This window comes from Macaca fascicularis, chromosome 19 (assembly GCF_037993035.2).
Source record: "Macaca fascicularis isolate 582-1 chromosome 19, T2T-MFA8v1.1".
NCBI lineage: Eukaryota > Metazoa > Chordata > Mammalia > Primates > Cercopithecidae > Macaca > Macaca fascicularis.
This window is the reverse complement of record NC_088393.1, coordinates 13,776,380-13,794,650: the sequence shown is the minus strand read 5'-3', so window position 1 is coordinate 13,794,650 and position 18,271 is coordinate 13,776,380. Positions and strand designations below refer to the sequence as shown.

The window sequence follows — 18,271 nt, the reverse complement described above, 5'->3', positions numbered from 1 at the left end:
CATGTTGGCCAGGCTGGTCTCGAACTCCTGACCTCAGGTTATCTGCCCGCCTTGGCCTCACAAAGTGCTGGGATTACAGGCATGAGCCACCACGCCTGGCCATAAAATTTCGTAAATAGCTCTTAATAGATTTCTCCTGGGCAGTGCTAGTCTGAACACTTTTTTTTGGACGGAGTTTCGCTCTGTTGCCAGGCTGGAGTACAATGGCTCGATCTCAGCTCATTGCATCCTCTGCCTCCCAGGTTCAAGTGATTCTCCTGCCTTAGCCTCCCAAGTAGCCTGGGACTGCAGGGGCCCACCACCACACCCAGCTAATTTTTGTATTTTTAGTAGAGACAGGGTTTCACCGTATTTGCCAGGCTGGTCTCGAACACCTGGCCTTGCAATCCGCTTGCCTCAGCCTCCCAAAGTGTTGGCGTGAGCCACTGCCCCTGGCTTTCTTTTTTTTTTTTTTTTCTGAGACTTAAGTTTCACTCTTACTGTCCAGGCTGGAGTGCAATGGCGTGATCTCAGCTCACCGCAACCTCTGCCTCCCAGGTTCAAGCTTTTCTCCTGCCTCAGCCTCCAAGTAGCCGGGATTACAGGCGTGAGCCACCACGCCCGGCCCTGAACACTTTTAACACTGAAGTGGTTCCCTTCCAGGTGGTAAAGAGCAGGTGCCTTTACTGATAGAAATGTCACCACTCCGGCCGGGCACGGTGGCTCAAGCCTGTAATCCCTGCACTTTGGGAGGCCGAGACGGGCGGATCACGAGGTCAGGAGATCGAGACCATCCTGGCTAACACGGTGAAACCCCGTCTCTACTAAAAATTACAGAAAGCTAGCGGGGCGCGGTGGCGGGCGCCTGTAGTCCCAGCTACTCGGGAGGCTGAGGCAGGAAAATGGCGTAAACCCGGGAGGCGGAGCTTGCAGTGAGCTGAGATCCGGCCACTGCACTCCAGCCTGGGTGACAGAGCGAGAATCCGTCTCAAAAAAAAAAAAAAAAAAGAAATGTCACCACTCCCCTCACACCCCCAGCCCCATGTCACTGACACATCCTTTCCCCTTGCTCTTTGGCGACTTTCTCCTAAGTACTCATCACCCTAACATCTGTCATACAGGTACACCTCAGAGACACTGCTGGTTTGGTTCCAGGTCACCATAATAAGGCGAATATTGTAATAAAGTGAGTCATGTGCCTTTTTTTGGTTTCCCAGTGCGCATAAAAGTTATGCTTACACTATAGTCTATTAAGTGCATGACAGTGTTATGTCTAAAAAAAAAAAAAAGTACATACCTTAATTTTAAAATGCATCAGCGCTGGGCACAGCAGCTCACGCTTGCAATCCCAACACTTTGGGAGGCCAAGGCAGGAGGACTGCTTGAGCCCAGGGGTTTGAAACCAAGCAACAAAGTGAGACCCCGTTTCTACACAAAAAGTTATTTTTAAAAATAGCTGCTTATGGTGGCACATGCCTGTGAGTCCAGCTACATGAGAGGCTGAGGTGGGAGGCTCGCTTGAGCCCGAGAGATTGAGGCTGCAGCGAGCTATGATCACACCACTGCACTCTTCTTGCCTGGGAGACAGAGTGAGACCGTATCTCTCAACAAAAATTACAAATTAAAAAAATAAAAAGGCTGGGCACAGTGGCTCACGCCTGTAATCCCAACAGTTTGTGAGGCCAAGGTGGGTGGATCACTTGAGGTCAAGAGTTCAAAACCATCCCAGCCAACTTGGTGAAACCCCGTCTCTATTAAAAATACAAAAAATAGCCGGGTGTGGTAGCGCACACCTGTAAGCTCAGCTACCGGGGAGGCTGAGGCACGAGAATTGCTTGAACCTGGGAGGTGGAGGGAGGGTGCAGTGAGCCGAAATTGCACCACTGCACTCCAGCCTGGGTGACAGAGTGAGACTCTGTCTCAAAAAAAAAAAATTAAAAATAAAAATAAATAAATAAATAAAAATGTTTTATTACTTAAAAAAAAAAAGTTGACAATCATCTGAGCCTTCAGCGAGTCCTCGTCTTACTGGTGAAGGGTCACTGGCTCAATGTCGATGGGTGCTGACTGATCGGGGTGGTGGTTGCTGAAGACTGGGGTGGCTGTGACATCAAGGAAATTTTCTGCATCCATCGACTCTTCCTTTTACGAAAGATTTCTCTAATATGAGATGCTCGTTGACAGCATTTTACCCACAGTAGAACTTTTTTTCAAAATTGGAGTCAGTCCTCTCAAACCCTGCCACTGCTTTGCCAACTAAGTTTATGTCATATTCTAAATCCCATGTTGTCATTTTAACGGTGTTCACAGAATTTTCACCAGGAGTAGTCTCCATCTCAAGAAATCGCTTTCTTTGCTCTTCCGTAACAAGTAACTCCTCATGCATTGAAGTCTGATCATGAGGCTGCAGCAATTCAGTCACATCTTCAGGCTCCACTTCTAATTCTAGTTCTCTTGCTATTCCATCACATCTGCAGTGACTTCGTCCAGTTAAGTCTTGAACTCCTCAAAGTCATCCATGAGGATTGGAGTTGACTTCCTCAAAATTCCTATTAACGTTGATATTGTGACCTGTCCCCATGAATCACAGATGTTCTTTTTGTTGTTGTTCATTGTGGATTTTTTTTTTTTTAATTGAGTTGAGGTCTCACCATGTTGCCCAGACTGGTCTTGAACTCCTGGCCTCAAGTGATCCTCCTGCCTTGGTCTCCCTAAGTTCTAGGATTACAGGCATGAGCCACTGGAACCAGCCACAAATGTTCCTAATGGTATCTAGAATGGTGAATCCTTTCCAGAAAGTTTTCAATTTCCCTTGCCCAGGTGCATCAAAGGAATTTGGCTATGGCAGCTATAGCCTTATGAAATGTATCCCTTAAATAATAAGACTTGAAATACGGCCGGGCGCGGTGGCTCAAGCCTGTAATCCCAGCACTTTGGGAGGCCGAGACGGGTGGATCACGAGGTCAGGAGATCGAGACCATCCTGGCTAACACGGTGAAACCCCGTCTCTACTAAGAAATACAAAAAACTAGCCGGGCGAGGTGGCAGGCGCCTGTAGTCCCAGCTACTCGGGAGGCTGAGGCCGGAGAATGGCGTGAACCCAGGAGGCAGAGCTTGCAGTGAGCTGAGATCCGGCCACTGCACTCCAGCCTGGGCTACAGAGCGAGACTCCGTCTCAGAAAAAAAAAAAAAGACTTGAAAAACAAAATTACTTCTTGATTCATGGGCTACAGAATGAATGTTGTGGCTGGGCATGGTGGCTCACACCTGTAATCCCAGCACTTTGAGAGGCTGAGGCAGGTGGGTCACTTGAGGTCAGGAGTTCAAGACCAGCCTGGTCAACATGGTGAAACCCCATCGCTACTAAAAATACAAAAATTAGCTGGGCTGGGTGGTGTGTGACTTTAATCCCAGCTACTTGGGAGGCTGAAGCAGGAGAATTGCTTGAACCCCCTAGAAGACGGAGGTTGCAGTGAGCCAAGATCACACCATTGCGGCGACAGAGTGAGACTCTGCCTCAAAAAAAAAAAAAAAAAGAGGCCGGGCGCGGTGGCTCAAGCCTGTTATCCCAGCACTTTGGGAGGCCGAGACGGGCGGATCACAAGGTCAGGAGATCGAGACCATCCTGGCTAAATACGGTGAAACCCCGTCTCTACTAAAAAATACAAAAAACTAGCCGGGTGAGGTGGCGGGCGCCTGTAGTCCCAGCTACTCGGGAGGCTGAGGCAGGAGAATGGCATAGACCCGGGAGGCGGAGCTTGCAGTGAGCTGAGATGCGGCCACTGCACTCCAGCCTGGGCGACGGAGCGAGACTCCGTCTCAAAAAAAAAAAAAAAAAAGAATGTTGTGTTAGAAGACATAAAAACAACATTCATCTTCTTGTACACATCCATCAGAGGTCCTGGATAACCAGTGCATTGTCAGCAGTAATATTTTTGAAAGAAATATTTTTTCTGGCTGGGTACAGTGGCTTGCACCTGGAATCCCACCACCTTGGCAGGCCGATGCAGGTGGATCACCTGAGGTCAGGAGTTCAAGACCAGCCTGGCCAACATGGTGAATCCCCAAGTCTACTAAAAATACAAAAAAAAATTATCCAGGCATGGTAGCAGGTGCCTGTAATCCCAGCTACCCCGGAGGCTGAGGCAGGAGAATCGCTTGAACCTGGGAGGCGGAGGTTGCAGTGAGCCAAGGTCGTGCCATTGCACTCCAGCCTGGGCAACAAGAGTGCAACTTCGTCCAAAATATATATATTGTATTATATATGTATATTTTCTGAGTAGATCTCAACAGTGGACTTAAAATATCAGTCATCCACGCTATAAACAGACGGGCTGTCATTCAGTCTTCATTGTTCCATTTATAGAGCACAGGCAAAGTAGATTTAGCATAATTCTTAAGACCCTAGGACTTTTGGAATGGTAAATGAGCATTGGGTTCAACTTAAAGTCACCAGGAGCACTAGCCGCTAACAAGAGAGTCAGCCTGTCCTTTGAAGCTTTGAAGCTAGGCATTGACTTCTCTTTAGCTATGAAAGTCCTAGATGGCATCTTTTTCCAATAGGGCATTTTGTCTACATTAAAAATCTGTTGTTTAGTGTCACCAGCTTCATTAATAATCTCAGCTAGATCTTCTGGATAACTTACCGCAACTTCTCCATCAGCACTTGCCACTTCACCTTGCACTTTTAGATTATGGGGACAGCTTCTTTCCTTAAACCTCATGAACCAAGACCTTCTAGCTTCAGATTTTTCTTCTGAAGCTTCCCCACCTCTCTCAGTCTTCACAGAATTGCAGAGAGTTAGGGGCTTGCTGTGGATTAGGCTTTGGCTTAAGGGAATGTTGTGGCTGGTTTGATCTTCTACCTAGACCATTAAAACTTTCTCCATGTCAGCAACAAGCCTGTCTCACTTTCTTATCATTGACATGTTTACTGGAGTAGCCCTTTTAATTTCCTTCAGTAACTTTTCCTTTGCATTCACAACTTGGCTCACCTCTAGCTTATGGCCTTTTTTTTTTTTTTTTTTTTGAGACAGGGTCTCACTCTGTTGCCCAGGCTGGAGTGCAGTGGTGCGATCACCGCTCACTGCAGCCTCAACTTCCTAGGACCAAGTGATCCTCCCACCTTAGCCTCCTAAATAACTGAGACCACAGGTGTGTACCACTACACCCAGCTAATTTTTTAATTTTCTGTAGAGATGAAGTCTCCCTATTTTGCCCAGGCTGGTCTCAAACTCCTAGGCTCAAGCCGTCCTCTCACCTCAGCCTCCCAAAGTGCTGGGATTACAGGCATGAGCCACCATCCCTGGCCCTGTCTCGGCTTTTGACATGCCTTCCTCACTGTGTTTAATCATTTCTAGCTTTTAATTTAAAGTGAGAGGCATGAGACTCTTCCTTTCACTTGAGCACTTAAAGGCCATTGTAAGGTTATACACTGACCTAATTTCAATATTGTTATGTCTCAGGGAATAGGAAGGCCCAAGGAAAGCAGGAGAGATGGGGGAATAACCAGTTGGCAAAACAGTCAGAACATACCCAATATTTATCGATCAAGTTTGCCATCTTCTATGGATGTGGTTCGTGGCACTCCCAAACAATTCCAATAGTCACATCAAAGATCACTGATCACAGATCACCATAACAGATGTAATAATTATGTAAAAGTTTGAAATACTGTAAGAATTACCAGAGTGTGATGCAGAGACGCGAGTGAGCACACACTGTTAGGGAAAAAAATGCCCTGATAGACTTCCTTGATGCAGGGTTGCCACAAATCTTCAATTTGTAAGAAACACAATATCTGCAAATTGCAGTAAAGCAAAGTACCGTGAAATGAAGTCTGCCTCGGCCGGTGTGGTGGCTCACACCCATAATCCCAGCACTTTGGGAGGCCAAGGCAAGAGGATCCCTTGAGCCCAGGAGTTGGAGGCCAGCCTGGGCAACACAGGGAGACTCCATCTCTAAAACAAAACAAAACAAAACAAAGCCTGCTTGTATTTATTGAGTTTACTCTCAGTCTCCCCCCACACAGAGACAGGGCCTGGCTTGTTATTAGTGCTCAGTTAATGTTTGTGAAGTGAAAAAGTAAGGACTTATCCACTGCCTGTTCTTTGCTGTGAACACCTGACAGCTTTTATCTGCCAGCACAGAAGAAAACAAGGTGCAAGAAGAGAATAATGATCTCTAAGTCAGAATTTGAGGAACCCAAGTTAGTATCAGAAAGCTGGTAGGAGAAGAGAAAAATAAAGTAAATCAAATTAAAAGTTGAATGGGCCAGGTGCAGTAGCTCATACCTATAATCCCAGCACTTTGGGAGGCCAAAGTGAGAGGATCACTTGAGGCCAGGAGTTCAAGACCAGCCTGGGCAATATAGCAAGACCCCATCTCTACAAAAAAATTTTTAAATTTTCTGAATGTGTTGTTGTACACTTGTAGTCCCAGCTGCTTAGGAGGCAGAGGTGGGAGGATCGCTTGAGCCCAGGAGATTGAGGCTGCAAGTAAGCTGTTACTGCACCACTGTACTCAAGCCTGGGTGACAATAAGTCCCTGTCTCTAAAAATAAAAATAAATAAATTCATTTTTTGTAAAGTTGTATGTCATGGCCCCTGCCTGCTCTGGCTTCATGGCTTGCTGCTTGAACCTCACCATCCAAATCCCAGTGGTGACACCATGTCATTTCTTGAATTTTCCAAGCCTCCTTCAGTCCCAAGCTCTCTGTCATGGCCGCTGTCTCAGCCTGGAAAGTTCTTTCCCCACTGGCCAGATTTCTCCTCATCTCTGGGAACTTGACTTGAAGTAGGGGGTATCCCCAGGCCCCGGACTAGTTAACACAACCTGCTGTGTGCCCCTCAAAGCCATTGTCTTCTTAGCTGAGAAGGCATCACACCTGCAACAGATTCATTCATTGTGTGCATGTTTTTCTTAAGTGCTTCTCTTCTGCATCAGCTCCGTGGGGCAGGGATAGTCTCGTGTGTCACTCTACCCAGCATATAGGATGTGCTCAGACACCCACTTGTGGATGGTGGAAAAGTAGGTCAGTCCAACCTAATATGCCCATCTCTCCTCTAGGAGTAATCTTGAGGAAAAAAAAAGTTGAGCACAGGCTTCGTGTTAGTTTAGGATGACCCAGAATAGACCCTGAAACAAGAATTTAGGGCAATCCTTGTGCAAGTAGTTCATCTGAGAGGTGACCCCAGAAAGGGTTGGAGAGGAAGAGGGGAGGTGGGGCAAAGAAGGATGAGTTGTCCTGTGGGCATTTGAGCTCAGTCCCACTGGGAGCCCATGTGGAACTTACATCTTTTAAGTGATCTAGAATGAGGGGTAGGGAGCTGGGGTATTGATCCACCAACTCCCAGCAATCTTTGGTTGAGGGCTGCTCCCTTAAAGTTCATTCCCTGGGCCTGCCTCAGCTTTGGAGAAAGCCCTGAGGCAAGAGGTACAGATACCAGTTGGCCACAGACTGAAGTGTTAACACCCAAGCCCCTGTATAAAACTGAAAAATCAAGCCAGGTGTGGTGGTTCCCGCCTGTAATCCCAGATACTCAGTAGGCTAAGACAGGAGGATTGCTTGAGCCCAGGAGTTCAAGGCTGTATCGAGCTATGATTGCACCACTGCATTCCAGCCTGGGCATCAGAGCAAGACCCCATGTCTAAAATAAAAATAAACTGAAAAATCCCCAAGTTATTTGCCAACCTTCCATTAACCACAGACCCTCTGGTATTCGGCATTTCTTGTCCATTATATGAAGTTCTGATGACAATCTCTTTTATTGTATTGTGCCTTGACCATGCACTGTACATCACTTAGCTCTGAAATGGACATGTTCAGGAAACAGGGCCAGGAGGGACCCTGTATTTCAACAGCAATACTTTTACAAATGAGGTCTCATGACAGGGTCTTGCCCGGAGGGTTTCTACAGAAGCCTCATCCCACCTACCACTATCATCCTTACTAACTTGCATTTACAAAAGGGACTCTTTTTGACCAGAGGCTTGGGGTCTGTAGCTGCCTTCTAGCCGACTGATGCCGGCTGGTCCACACAGGCAAGATCACACCCATTTTTTTGTTTTCTTATTTATTCCTGAGTAGCTTAGCATACCACCTGTGTGCCTGGCATTGTGCTGACCACTTTTTATCAACTTACTGAATCCTCACAGCCCTTAGAGGTATTGATACTATTGTTATCGAGGTTATACAAAAGGGGGAAACTGAGGCACAGAGCAGGGACGTTCTTTGCCCAAGGTCACCCAACTGGAAAGTGGCCGAGCTGGGATTTGAACCCATGCAGGCTGGGCTCTTAACACTGAACTGCTTTCCTGCCATTTGTTAAAGAGGTACAAACCAGGCCAGACACACGCCTGTAATCCCAGCACTTTGGGAGGCTGAGGCGGGTGGATCACCTGAGGTCAGGAGTTCACGACCAGCCTGGCCAACATGGTGAAACCCCGTTTCTACAAAAATGCAAAAAAAAGCACCCAGGCATGATGGCAGGTGCCTAGTAATCCCAGCTACTCGGGAGGCTGAGGCAGGAGAATCCCTTGAACCCGGGGGCAGAGGTTGCAGTGAGCTGAGATCGCGCCATTGCACTCCAGCCTGGGCAACAGAGCGAGACTCTGTCTCAAAAAAATAAATAAATAAAATAAAATAAAGAGTCACAAACCCCGAAAGGTCTGTCATTCCCCCAGGGCCCCAGGCCACCCCACAACCTATTGTCATTGTATGTTGTGAAATATACTGAATGTCACCCTAACCATGAGCCATCGGGAAGTTTCCATTTCTCTCACTGCAACATTTGTGGAACGTGAACCATCTGTTGGGGGTCTTTGTAAATCACCTTTTATCCCATGAGGCAGGTACTGTTAAGACCATTTTACAGGTGACAAAACTGAGGCCAGTGGTGTCGAGTCACCTGCCTGTGGTCACCCAGCCAATATAAGACGACTTGGAATCCCAAGCACCCCCGCCCTGCTGTCTGACCCCCGAAACCCACCCTCTGTTCTCCATTCTGGCTTCTTTCTTTCAGCATCTTGGCGACAGTTGGGACGGAGTTTGACCTACGGACGCTGAGGGCAGTTCGAGTGCTGCGGCCGCTCAAGCTGGTGTCTGGAATCCCAAGTGCGTGAGTTTCCGACCCTGACAAGGGGTTTGCTCAGGGGCCCCAGGAGCCCTCAGTTTCCCCTGTGTAGAGCATCTCAGGAGGCCACATCCCACCACCAGCCTGTGTGAGGGCAGTCTCCTCTTTGGGACTCCCTGTAGGGGACCCCGAGGAACGTGACTGTAGCTCCCCATGAGCTCCTGAAAGCAAGCTAGGAGCCACGCCCATTTATTGAGCACCTGCTGTCTATCAAGAGCCATGCTAAGCACCACATGTGATCTCATTCAATGCTCACAGCCCTATGAAGTCGATAGGACTGATGTCTCTATTTTATGGAGGGGGAAACTGAGGCTCAGAGTGGTGGAAAAATTGGAGCAGGGTTTTGTGGCTCAGAAGTGGCAGAACTAGGAGCAAGTGTGACTCCAAGCCTGGGCAATGACCATTCCCATTTGCTGAGTGCCTGCTGTATACAGGGCACTGCAGGAGGACTTTACATGCATTACCTTATTTCATCCTCACAGTCATCCAGTGAACACCCATTTTACAGATGAGAAGGTTGAGGCTCAAGGAGGTTAAATTACTCACCTGAATTCTTACAGTGGACACTAACGAGCCCTAAAATTCATACCCATTCCTTGCTGCTTTCTCATGCTCCACAGATGCATCTCCTCCCCCTTTAGGGGTGGCTGCCATATGCAGGGTCAAGATTAAGTATAGGTTGAGCCGAAAAAAATGTAAAAAGCAAAAATAAAACAGGGCTGTCCTTTTTCTGTCTTCTTGTCTTGGTTAATAATAATAATTTAGCCGGGCATGGTGGCTCACGCCTGTAATCCCAGCACTTTGGGAGGATCACTTGAGGCCACAAGTTCAAGACCAGCCTGGGGAACATTGTGAGACCCCCCCCCCCATATCTACAATTTTTTTTTTTTAAATAAGCCAGGTTGGCTGGGCACAGTGGCTCACACCTGAAATCCCAGCGCTTTGGGAGACTGAAGTGGTCAGATAGCTTGAGCTCAGGAGTTTAAGAGCAGCCTGGGCAACATGGCAAAACCTCATCTCTACAGGAAAAAAAAAAAAAAAGCAGGCATGGTGGTGCACACCCATAGTCCCAGCTACTTAAAAGGCTGAGGCAAGAGGATCACTTGAGCCCAGGAGGTCAAGGCTGCAGTGAGCTGTGACAGCACCACTGCACTCCAGCCTGGGCCACAGAGTGAGACCTTGTCTCACAAAACCATACAACAAAAAGTTTAAAAACAAACAAACAATGTATAGGCTGGGTGCAGTGGCTCACGCCTGTAATCCTAACACTTTGGGAGGCCAAGGCGGGTGAGCGGATCACCTGAAGTCAGGAGTTCGAGACCTGCCTGGTCAAAATGGCGAAACCCCATCTTTACTAAAAATACAAAAATTAGCCGGGTGTGGTGGTGGGCACCTATAATCCCAGCTACTTGGGAGGCTGAGGCAGAAGAACCATTTGAACCCGGAGAGTGGAGGTTGCAGTGAGCTGAGGTCATGCCACTGCACTCCAGCCTGGATGAAAGAGTGAAACTCCATCTCAAAAAAAAAAAAAAAAAAATGAAACACACTTACTATGTGCCAGACGTTATTCTAAGTATTTCCATTTTTTTTAAAGTCATGTATCCTCCCAACAAACTTGTGAGGTAGTTTCTCTTATTATCACCATTTTACATTTTATTGGCTTCGTTCTTCAGGCTCATTACTACCCAGGTTTGAAGCGTAAGATTTCCCAGAGGATCCCCAGCAGGGTCTTTTCGTAGAAAGAAGACACTTCTATCCAAGGTCTCTGCAAGATCTCGGCAGATGCCTGCATCATATTAAATGAAGGGCCATCCCAAATCTAATAGTCCAAAGAGCCAGGTGCAGTGGCTCACACCTGTAATCCCAGCACTTTGGGAGGCCAAGGTGGGACGATTGCCTGAGGCCGGGAGTTCAAGACCAGCCTGGGCAACAAAGCAAGACGCTGTCTCTAAAAAAAATACAAAAACTAGCCAGGTATGGTGGTGTGTACTAGTAACCTCAGCTATAGGACGGAGACTGAGATGGGAGGATCGCTTGAGCCTGGGAGTTTGAAGCTGCAGTGAGCTGTGACGGTGCCACCGCACTCAGCCTGGGCAACAAAGTGAGAGATCCTGTCTCAAAAAATAAATTAAAAAAAAAAAAATATATATATATATATATATATATATGGCCCGATGGCTCATGGTTAGGGTGACATTCAGTATATTTCACAACATACAATATATATACATATATATATATATACATATATATATATGTATATATATTATAGTAGCAATAGTAACAAGAGTCTCTGTTTAATGACCACCTATGACTTACCAGGTACTTCACTGTGTATGAACTCTCTCATTTAATCCTGTGAGGGAGATACTATTCCAGTCCCCATTTACAGATGGAGAAGCTGAGGTTTGGAATTCACTAGTAAGTGGATGACTATATCAGGTTCCCTTGAAGCGGGTACGTAGGTGGGTGTTCAGACGCACCTGCTTTATTCGGGGACGGCTCTCGGGAGAAACAGCACAAGGCCAGCAGGGTGGGGCAGGGGAATGGATAGAGCAGGGATGCAATTTCAGCTGGAATGTGTGTGACACCAGAGTTGTCCTCCAAAGTGTGTGACAGGGATGCTGGCCTTTTGTACTTCTATGGTCAGTCCCTGCGGATGGGAGGCAGAGACGCAGTAGCTCCCTGGTGAGATAGCTTTTGATCACCAAGGGCAATTCTACTAAGAAGAGGGGCAGCTGGGAGGCATTGGTAACCAACATCCATAGCAGCTGGAGGGCGGGTACATCAGAAAGAAAATGGGATCTTGGCCAGACACCAAGAGTATCCAGCACCTTAACCACTGCACCACACTGCGTCTGTTAGCACCCACATTGCATTTTTAAGCCCTTGGAGTGGCATGGCCCCTCAAGCTTTCCTGACAGTTTCCCTTTCTTACTGTGGTCTCCACCCATCAAGAGCCATGAGAAGTTTCTCCAATCAAGAAGCAAAGCTCCAATCTATATGTTTGAACCTTCATTTTGACCATAGACTTTCCTAATAGATAGCACAGTGGTTACAGACATAGGATGTTGACATCGTTCAGACCTGCATTAATAGCCTCAAAAAAAAAAAAAAATGGTAGTGGAGCCAGGCATGGTGAAGTGTGCCTGTAGTCACACCTACTCAGGAGGCTGAGGCAGGAGGCTCGCGTGTGCCCAGGAGGTCGAGGCTGCAGTGAGACGTGATCATCCCACTGTATTCCAACCTGGGTGATAGAGCAAGCCCATCTCAAAAAAAAAAGCCAATGATGGGCAAAGAAATACTAACTAAGGCTCTTGCTCTGTCGGCAGGCTGGAGTGCAGTGGTGCAATCACAGCTCAGTACAGCCTCAGCCTCCCCAGGCTCAAGCAATCCTACCACCTCAGCCTCCCAAATAGCTGGGACTCCAGGCACACAGCACCATGCCCAGTTAATTTTTTTTGTATTTTGTAGAGACAGGGTTTCGCCATGCTGCTCAGGCTGGTCTCAAACTCCGGGGCTCAAGTGATCCAACTGCCTCAGCCTCCCAAAGTGCTGGGATTACAGGTGTGAGCCACCACTCCTGGCCGGCTATTATTATTATGAACATTCTCCGAGTCTTACAACAGTGGAACTTTTAGTGTAGGATGGGAATTTCAGTATTAACCCCTTCCTCTCCCAAAAGGATTTGAAGCCCAGAGTCATTCAACCACCATGAATGAACCATTTGTTAGATGAGAGGCTACTGGAGGCTGAGCTTGGTAGGATGAGAGCTTACATGGGGTGCCTGATTGATGACAATACCCCCAGATTCAGGTCTTCAGATGCCCACTTAGGTGTGTCTTCTGTTCCACTGTGTCCCTTCGGGGACTGTTCCCTGCCTTCTTTTTTTTTTTTTTTTTTTGAGACAGAGTCTTGCACTGTCGCCCGGGCTGGAGTGCAGTGGCACTATCTTGGCTCAGTGCAAGCTCCGCCTCCCGGGTTCACGCCATTCTCCTGCCTTGGCCTCCCAAGTAGCCGGGACTACAGGCGCCCGCCACCACACCTGACTAATTTTTTTGTATTTTTAGTAGAGATGGGATTTCACTGTATTAGCCAGGATGGTCTCGATTTCCTGACCTCATGGTCCACCCGCCTCAGCCTCCCAAAGTGCTGGGATTGCAGGCATGAGCCACGGCCCCTGGCCCCCTGCCTCCTTATCACCACCATCTTTCTGAATTGGGTTGCTCAGAACAGAGAAAGCAACATCAGCACATGGGCGAACGTGGGGCCTCGCATCAGATGGACCTGGGTTCAAATCCTAGTTCTGCTTTTTTTTTTTTTTTTTTTTTGAAACGGAGTCTCGCTCTGTCGCCCAGGCTGGAGTGCAGTGGCACAATCTCCACTCACTGCAAGCTCCACCTCCCAGTTTCACACCATTCTCCTGCCTCAGCCTCCCATGTAGCTGGGACTACAGGCACCCGCCACTGGGCCCGGCTAATTTTTGTATTTTTTTAGTAGAGACGGGGTTTCGCCGTGTTAGCCAGGATGGTCTCGATCTCCTGACCTCGTGATCCGCCCATCTCGGCCTCCCAAAGTGCTGGGATTACAGGCGTGAGCCACCGCGCCCGGCCTTTTTTTTTTTTTTTTTTTTTTTTGAGACAGAGTCTTACTCTGTGACCCAGGCTGGAGTGCAGTGGCACAATCCTGGCTACTTCTACCTCTGCCTCCCAAGTTCAAGCGATTCTCCTACCTTAGCCTCCCAAATAGCTGGGATTACAGGCGCTGGCCACCGTGCCCAGATACTTTTTTGTATTTTTAGTAGAGATGGGGTTTCACCATGTTAGCCAGGCTGGTCTTGAACTCCTAAACTCAGGTGATCTGCTGGCCTCGGCTTCCCAAAGTACTGGGATTACAGGCGTGAGTCGCCACACCCTGCCTAGTTCTGCTATTTCTCATGCATTCTCTTGGGTGAATCATATCATCTCTGTCAGCCTTGCTTCCCACTTCTGTGGGAAATGGGAGTGACTTTATATACATGGCCACCTCAGGGGTTTGTCGCTAGAAGCCAGTGAAATAGTGTTGAGTCTGGTTCCTTGGGGTTGAAAGTGAGACCACCAACCGCTTTCCCTATCCAGAGCAGCAACCAGCCTATATGGGCGCCCTTTTATGAATTAGGAAAAGACGCCCCCTGTTGGCAGCAAAAAAAAAAAAAAAAAAGAAAATGGCTTCCTCTTCTGGGTGCAAGTTGCCCAACACCCAGGAATACGGCTCCGAAAGTAATGGATTCCCACCCCTTTCTTGCCCAAAAGATCGTCAAATGGAACAGCATGTCAATTACTTTTATTAAATACTTTAAAGTTGGCTGGGCTCGGTGGCTCGTGCCTGTAATCCCAGAACTTTGGGAGGCAGAGGCGGGAATATCGCTTGAGGTCAGGAGTTCGAGACCTGCCTGAATAACATAGTGAGACCTTGTCTCTATAAAATACATATATATGTTTCTTTGAGACAGCGTCTTGCTCTGCTGCCCAGGCTGGAGTGCAGTGGCACAGTCATAGCTCCCTGCAGCCTTAACCTCCTGGGCTCAAGTGATCCTCCTGCCTCAGTCCCCAGAGTAGCTAGGACTACAGGCATGCACCATCATGCCTGGCTAATTAAAATACATGAATAAATACTTTAAAGTTAAAAGTGCTTTTTAAAAAATAATAAGGCCGGGCGCGGTGGCTCACGCCTGTAATCCCAGCACTTTGGGAGACCGAGGCAGGCGGATCACAAGGTCAGGAGATCGAGACTATCCTGCTTAACATGGTGAAATCCTGTCTCCACTAAAAATATGAAAAATTAGCCGGGCGTGGTGGCAGGCATCTGTAGTCCCAGTTACTTGGGAGGCTGAGGCAGGAGAATGGCATGAACCTGGGAGCCGGAGCTTGCAGTGAGCCGAGATGGCGCCACTGCACTCCAGCCTGGGCGACAGAACGAGACTCCGTCTCAAAAAAAATAAAAATATAAAAAGTGAAAAATAATAATAATAGGGGCCAGGTATGGTGGCTCACACCTATAATCCTAGCACTTTAGGAGGCGGAGGGGTTTGAGTGCTCGGAGGCCGGGGTTTCAGGCCAGCCTGGGCAACATAGCAAGACCCTATCTCTACAAACAAGTTGTAAAACTTAGCCAGGCATGGTGATGCACACCTGTAGTCCTAGCTATTCCGGGGACTGAGGCAGGAGGATCGCCTGAGCCCAGGAAGTTAAGGCTGCAGGGAGTCTGTGATTGGGCCACTGCACTCCAGCCTGGGCAGCAGAGCAAGACCCTGTCTCAAAGAAAGAAAAAAAAAAAACCTAGGAAGGGTTGTTCCTATGACAAGGACCAGCCTCCGTGTGGTGCTTCCTTTACCATTGCCGAATCCCCAGGCTCCTGTGTGCTTGAGGTTCCCTCGGGAACACACCTGCTTTGTTTGGGAGAGACCTTGGCGTCTTGGTGGCGGGGTTTGGGGGTGCTTGCTCGTGGGCTTATGGGACCTCTCTCTGTGTCCCCCCAGGTTTACAAGTCGTCCTGAAGTCGATCATGAAGGCGATGATCCCTTTGCTGCAGATCGGCCTCCTCCTATTTTTTGCAATCCTTATTTTTGCAATCATAGGGTTAGAATTTTATATGGGAAAATTTCATACCACCTGCTTTGAAGAGGGGACAGGTAGGTCCACGGAGCATGATGTGTCTTTCCAGTTTTCTCCTTCAGGGACAAGCTCTTGGGAGGGTTGGGCAGGGGTGTGGTTCTTTCTCCTGGCAGCTGGGAGGATCGTCTCCTTCAGAGAGCGCTGCAGGAGAGGCAGCAGGTTCAATAGCCTCTGAGATCTTCGCTGTTGAAAGGGTTGGGGTTCCATAGAAGGTGACCCAGCAGAGAAAGAGTTTATCTGGGAATGATCCCAGGAAGCACCATCAGGGGAATGAGGAAGTGAGACAGAGAAAGGAAGGGATCCGTGAAAGGGTGTGCTATCAAGTGGGTTATCAGTTACAACTGGGACTGGATCCCCCTAGGCACCTCCATGAGACAGCAAAGAACACACAACTCAGCTGGGTGCCGTGGCTCACGCCTGTAATCCCAGCACTTTGGGAGGCCGAGGCAGGCAGATCATCTGAGGTCAGGAGTCGGAGACCATCCTGGCCAACATGGCGAAACCCCATCTCTACTAAAAATACAAAAATTAGCTGGGTATGGTGGCGGGCACCTGTAGTCCCAGTCACTCGGGAGGCTGAGGCAGGAGAATCGCTTGAAGCCGGGAGGCAGAGGTTGCAGTGAGCCAAGATCGCACTACTACACTCTGGCCTGGCGAAAGAGTGAGACTCCATCATAAATAAATAAATAAATAAATAAATAAATAAATAAATAAATAAGTAAAGAACGCACACCTTAGAGCTGTCCCAGCCAAGGGGCAAGGGAGCTGGGGTATTTATACACCAGCTTCTTTCTGACATTGGTGAGGACTGCTCCTAGAGTGGGAATGAATGCCTGGCACATCTGACTGAGTGGAACAGGTATTCTGGGTGCTTTCAGACCTCAGCCAGTCCTGACTTCTAAAGCAAGCAAGAAGTGGGGAGAGTTGGGCCAGAAAAGGGTTATTGCCTAAATGCATTGTGAGTGGTACCTTACAGAAGGTGAGAGTACTAGATGAGTCCTCCTGGTCTCCCCCAACCCCCAGGATGTATCAGAGATATCCCAGTTGGGAGTCCTGGCACCAACCAGTCAGAACCTAGCACTCAGCAGCGTCCTGCCCCTCCCTGACTATGCCCACATTAACCCTTCAGTGGCTGGGTCCAGGGGTGGGGTGAGCAGGGGAAAAGCCAGGCAGCCCAGAGACACACTCCCAGGGCTCAGCTCTGAACCAGCAGTGTGGAAGCAGTGTGTCCACCACGATCCACACTCAGGAACCAAATAGCCCTTGGATATGTTTTCAGTTAAATCTTTGCCTGTCCAGACTCTAGCTGCTTGCTCTGTAAAGCTCCAGAATGAAATGGAACCAAGTAGGAAGGGATGCCTTCAGTATTTCAATATTTAGACCACTGGCCGTCTGGGTGCAGACAGACTGAATGGCAAGGCTGGTTCTGATGATTTGGGTCAAGGGAGCTGAGAATGGAAGGAGTGGATAGAATGAATTAAGAAGCCCCAAGGGGAACCCAGGTGGGCACAGAAAGAGGTTTCAGGCCCCTTATTTGGGAAAGGCAGCCACAGAAGATTCTGTCTGGGAGTCGATTTCCACCCACCTTCTCCATCCAGTGACCCCCAAGTGGATTCGCAGAGGCAGCCCCTGAGCCCTCCTTCCCCACTCCTCCCCAGGGGGAGGGAAAACCCACTGGGGAAGGTTTATTTGCAGTGGTTGGAGGTTTTGGTTTTTTTGTGGGGTTTTTTTTTTCCTCTTTTTCTCTTGTTCCTCCTGTCTCCTTCTCTCTTGGGCTTGTGAAGTTTGCTCAATATGGAATGTCCTAATTATTTCTTTCCCCGATGAAGAAGGTGTTAATTGAGGCAGAGCTATTTCTGCTCCTGGCCTCGTCACCCAGGCGGAAATGCAAGAGAGAAAGAGAGAGAGAGACACACACACACAGAGAGAGAGAGAGAGAGAATGTGACTACGGGGTAGGGCCTCTTGGAAAAATCAGCCTTGAGCCGAGAAACCAGGACTCCTGGATCCTAGGTTTCCGTGAGGTTTTATTTTATTTTTTTCTACCCTAGACTAGTTAAAGGAGAAGAGGCCACAGGGTTGACTTGGGTCCGAGTGGGGTTTTGAGGGGACAGATGTGGGTGGTGCCACCAGAGGGGAGGAAGCCTCGATTTAGGAGAAAGACTGAAAAGCTAGCTCACGATTAAAAATATAAGACGTGTGAGTAAGAGACAGATATATACAGACACGCAGGCAGTGGGTTAATTTTAAAATGTATTTATAACCGAATTCCTCAGACACTCTGGACGGTTGTTTTTCTAGAAGCAACGCTCAGAGTGTTTCATGTCGGTGGTTGGGGGGTTGAGGGGGATCGCAAAGCTGCTAAAGATAGACCCGTTTTCAGTAGCATTCCTCAGTGTCGGGAGCCCAGTTCCTGTGCGCCCAGCACCGTGCCAATCGCTTAGAAGGAAGCAAAGATAAAATGGAAGTCTTCCTGCTTTCTAAGAGCTTCCAAAATAGTTAGAAG

General features: G+C 48.3%; 1 protein-coding gene across 21 annotated transcripts in view; it reads left to right on the top strand.

Moving 5' to 3' along the window:
• The window catches only part of CACNA1A (calcium voltage-gated channel subunit alpha1 A), a 432,044-nt gene that overhangs the window by 248,952 nt on the left and 164,821 nt on the right, over positions 1 to 18,271 (top strand). For all 21 annotated transcript variants that reach the window (XR_012428445.1, XM_045380278.2, XM_074026050.1 and 18 more), the window contains 2 exons: positions 9,003 to 9,094; positions 15,631 to 15,783. Coding sequence is in view for 20 of the 21 variants with exons in the window: in XM_045380278.2 (XP_045236213.2) it covers positions 9,003 to 9,094; positions 15,631 to 15,783 (245 nt within the window). In the remaining variant the exon portion in view is untranslated. The remainder of the gene's footprint in view (positions 1 to 9,002; positions 9,095 to 15,630; positions 15,784 to 18,271) is intronic.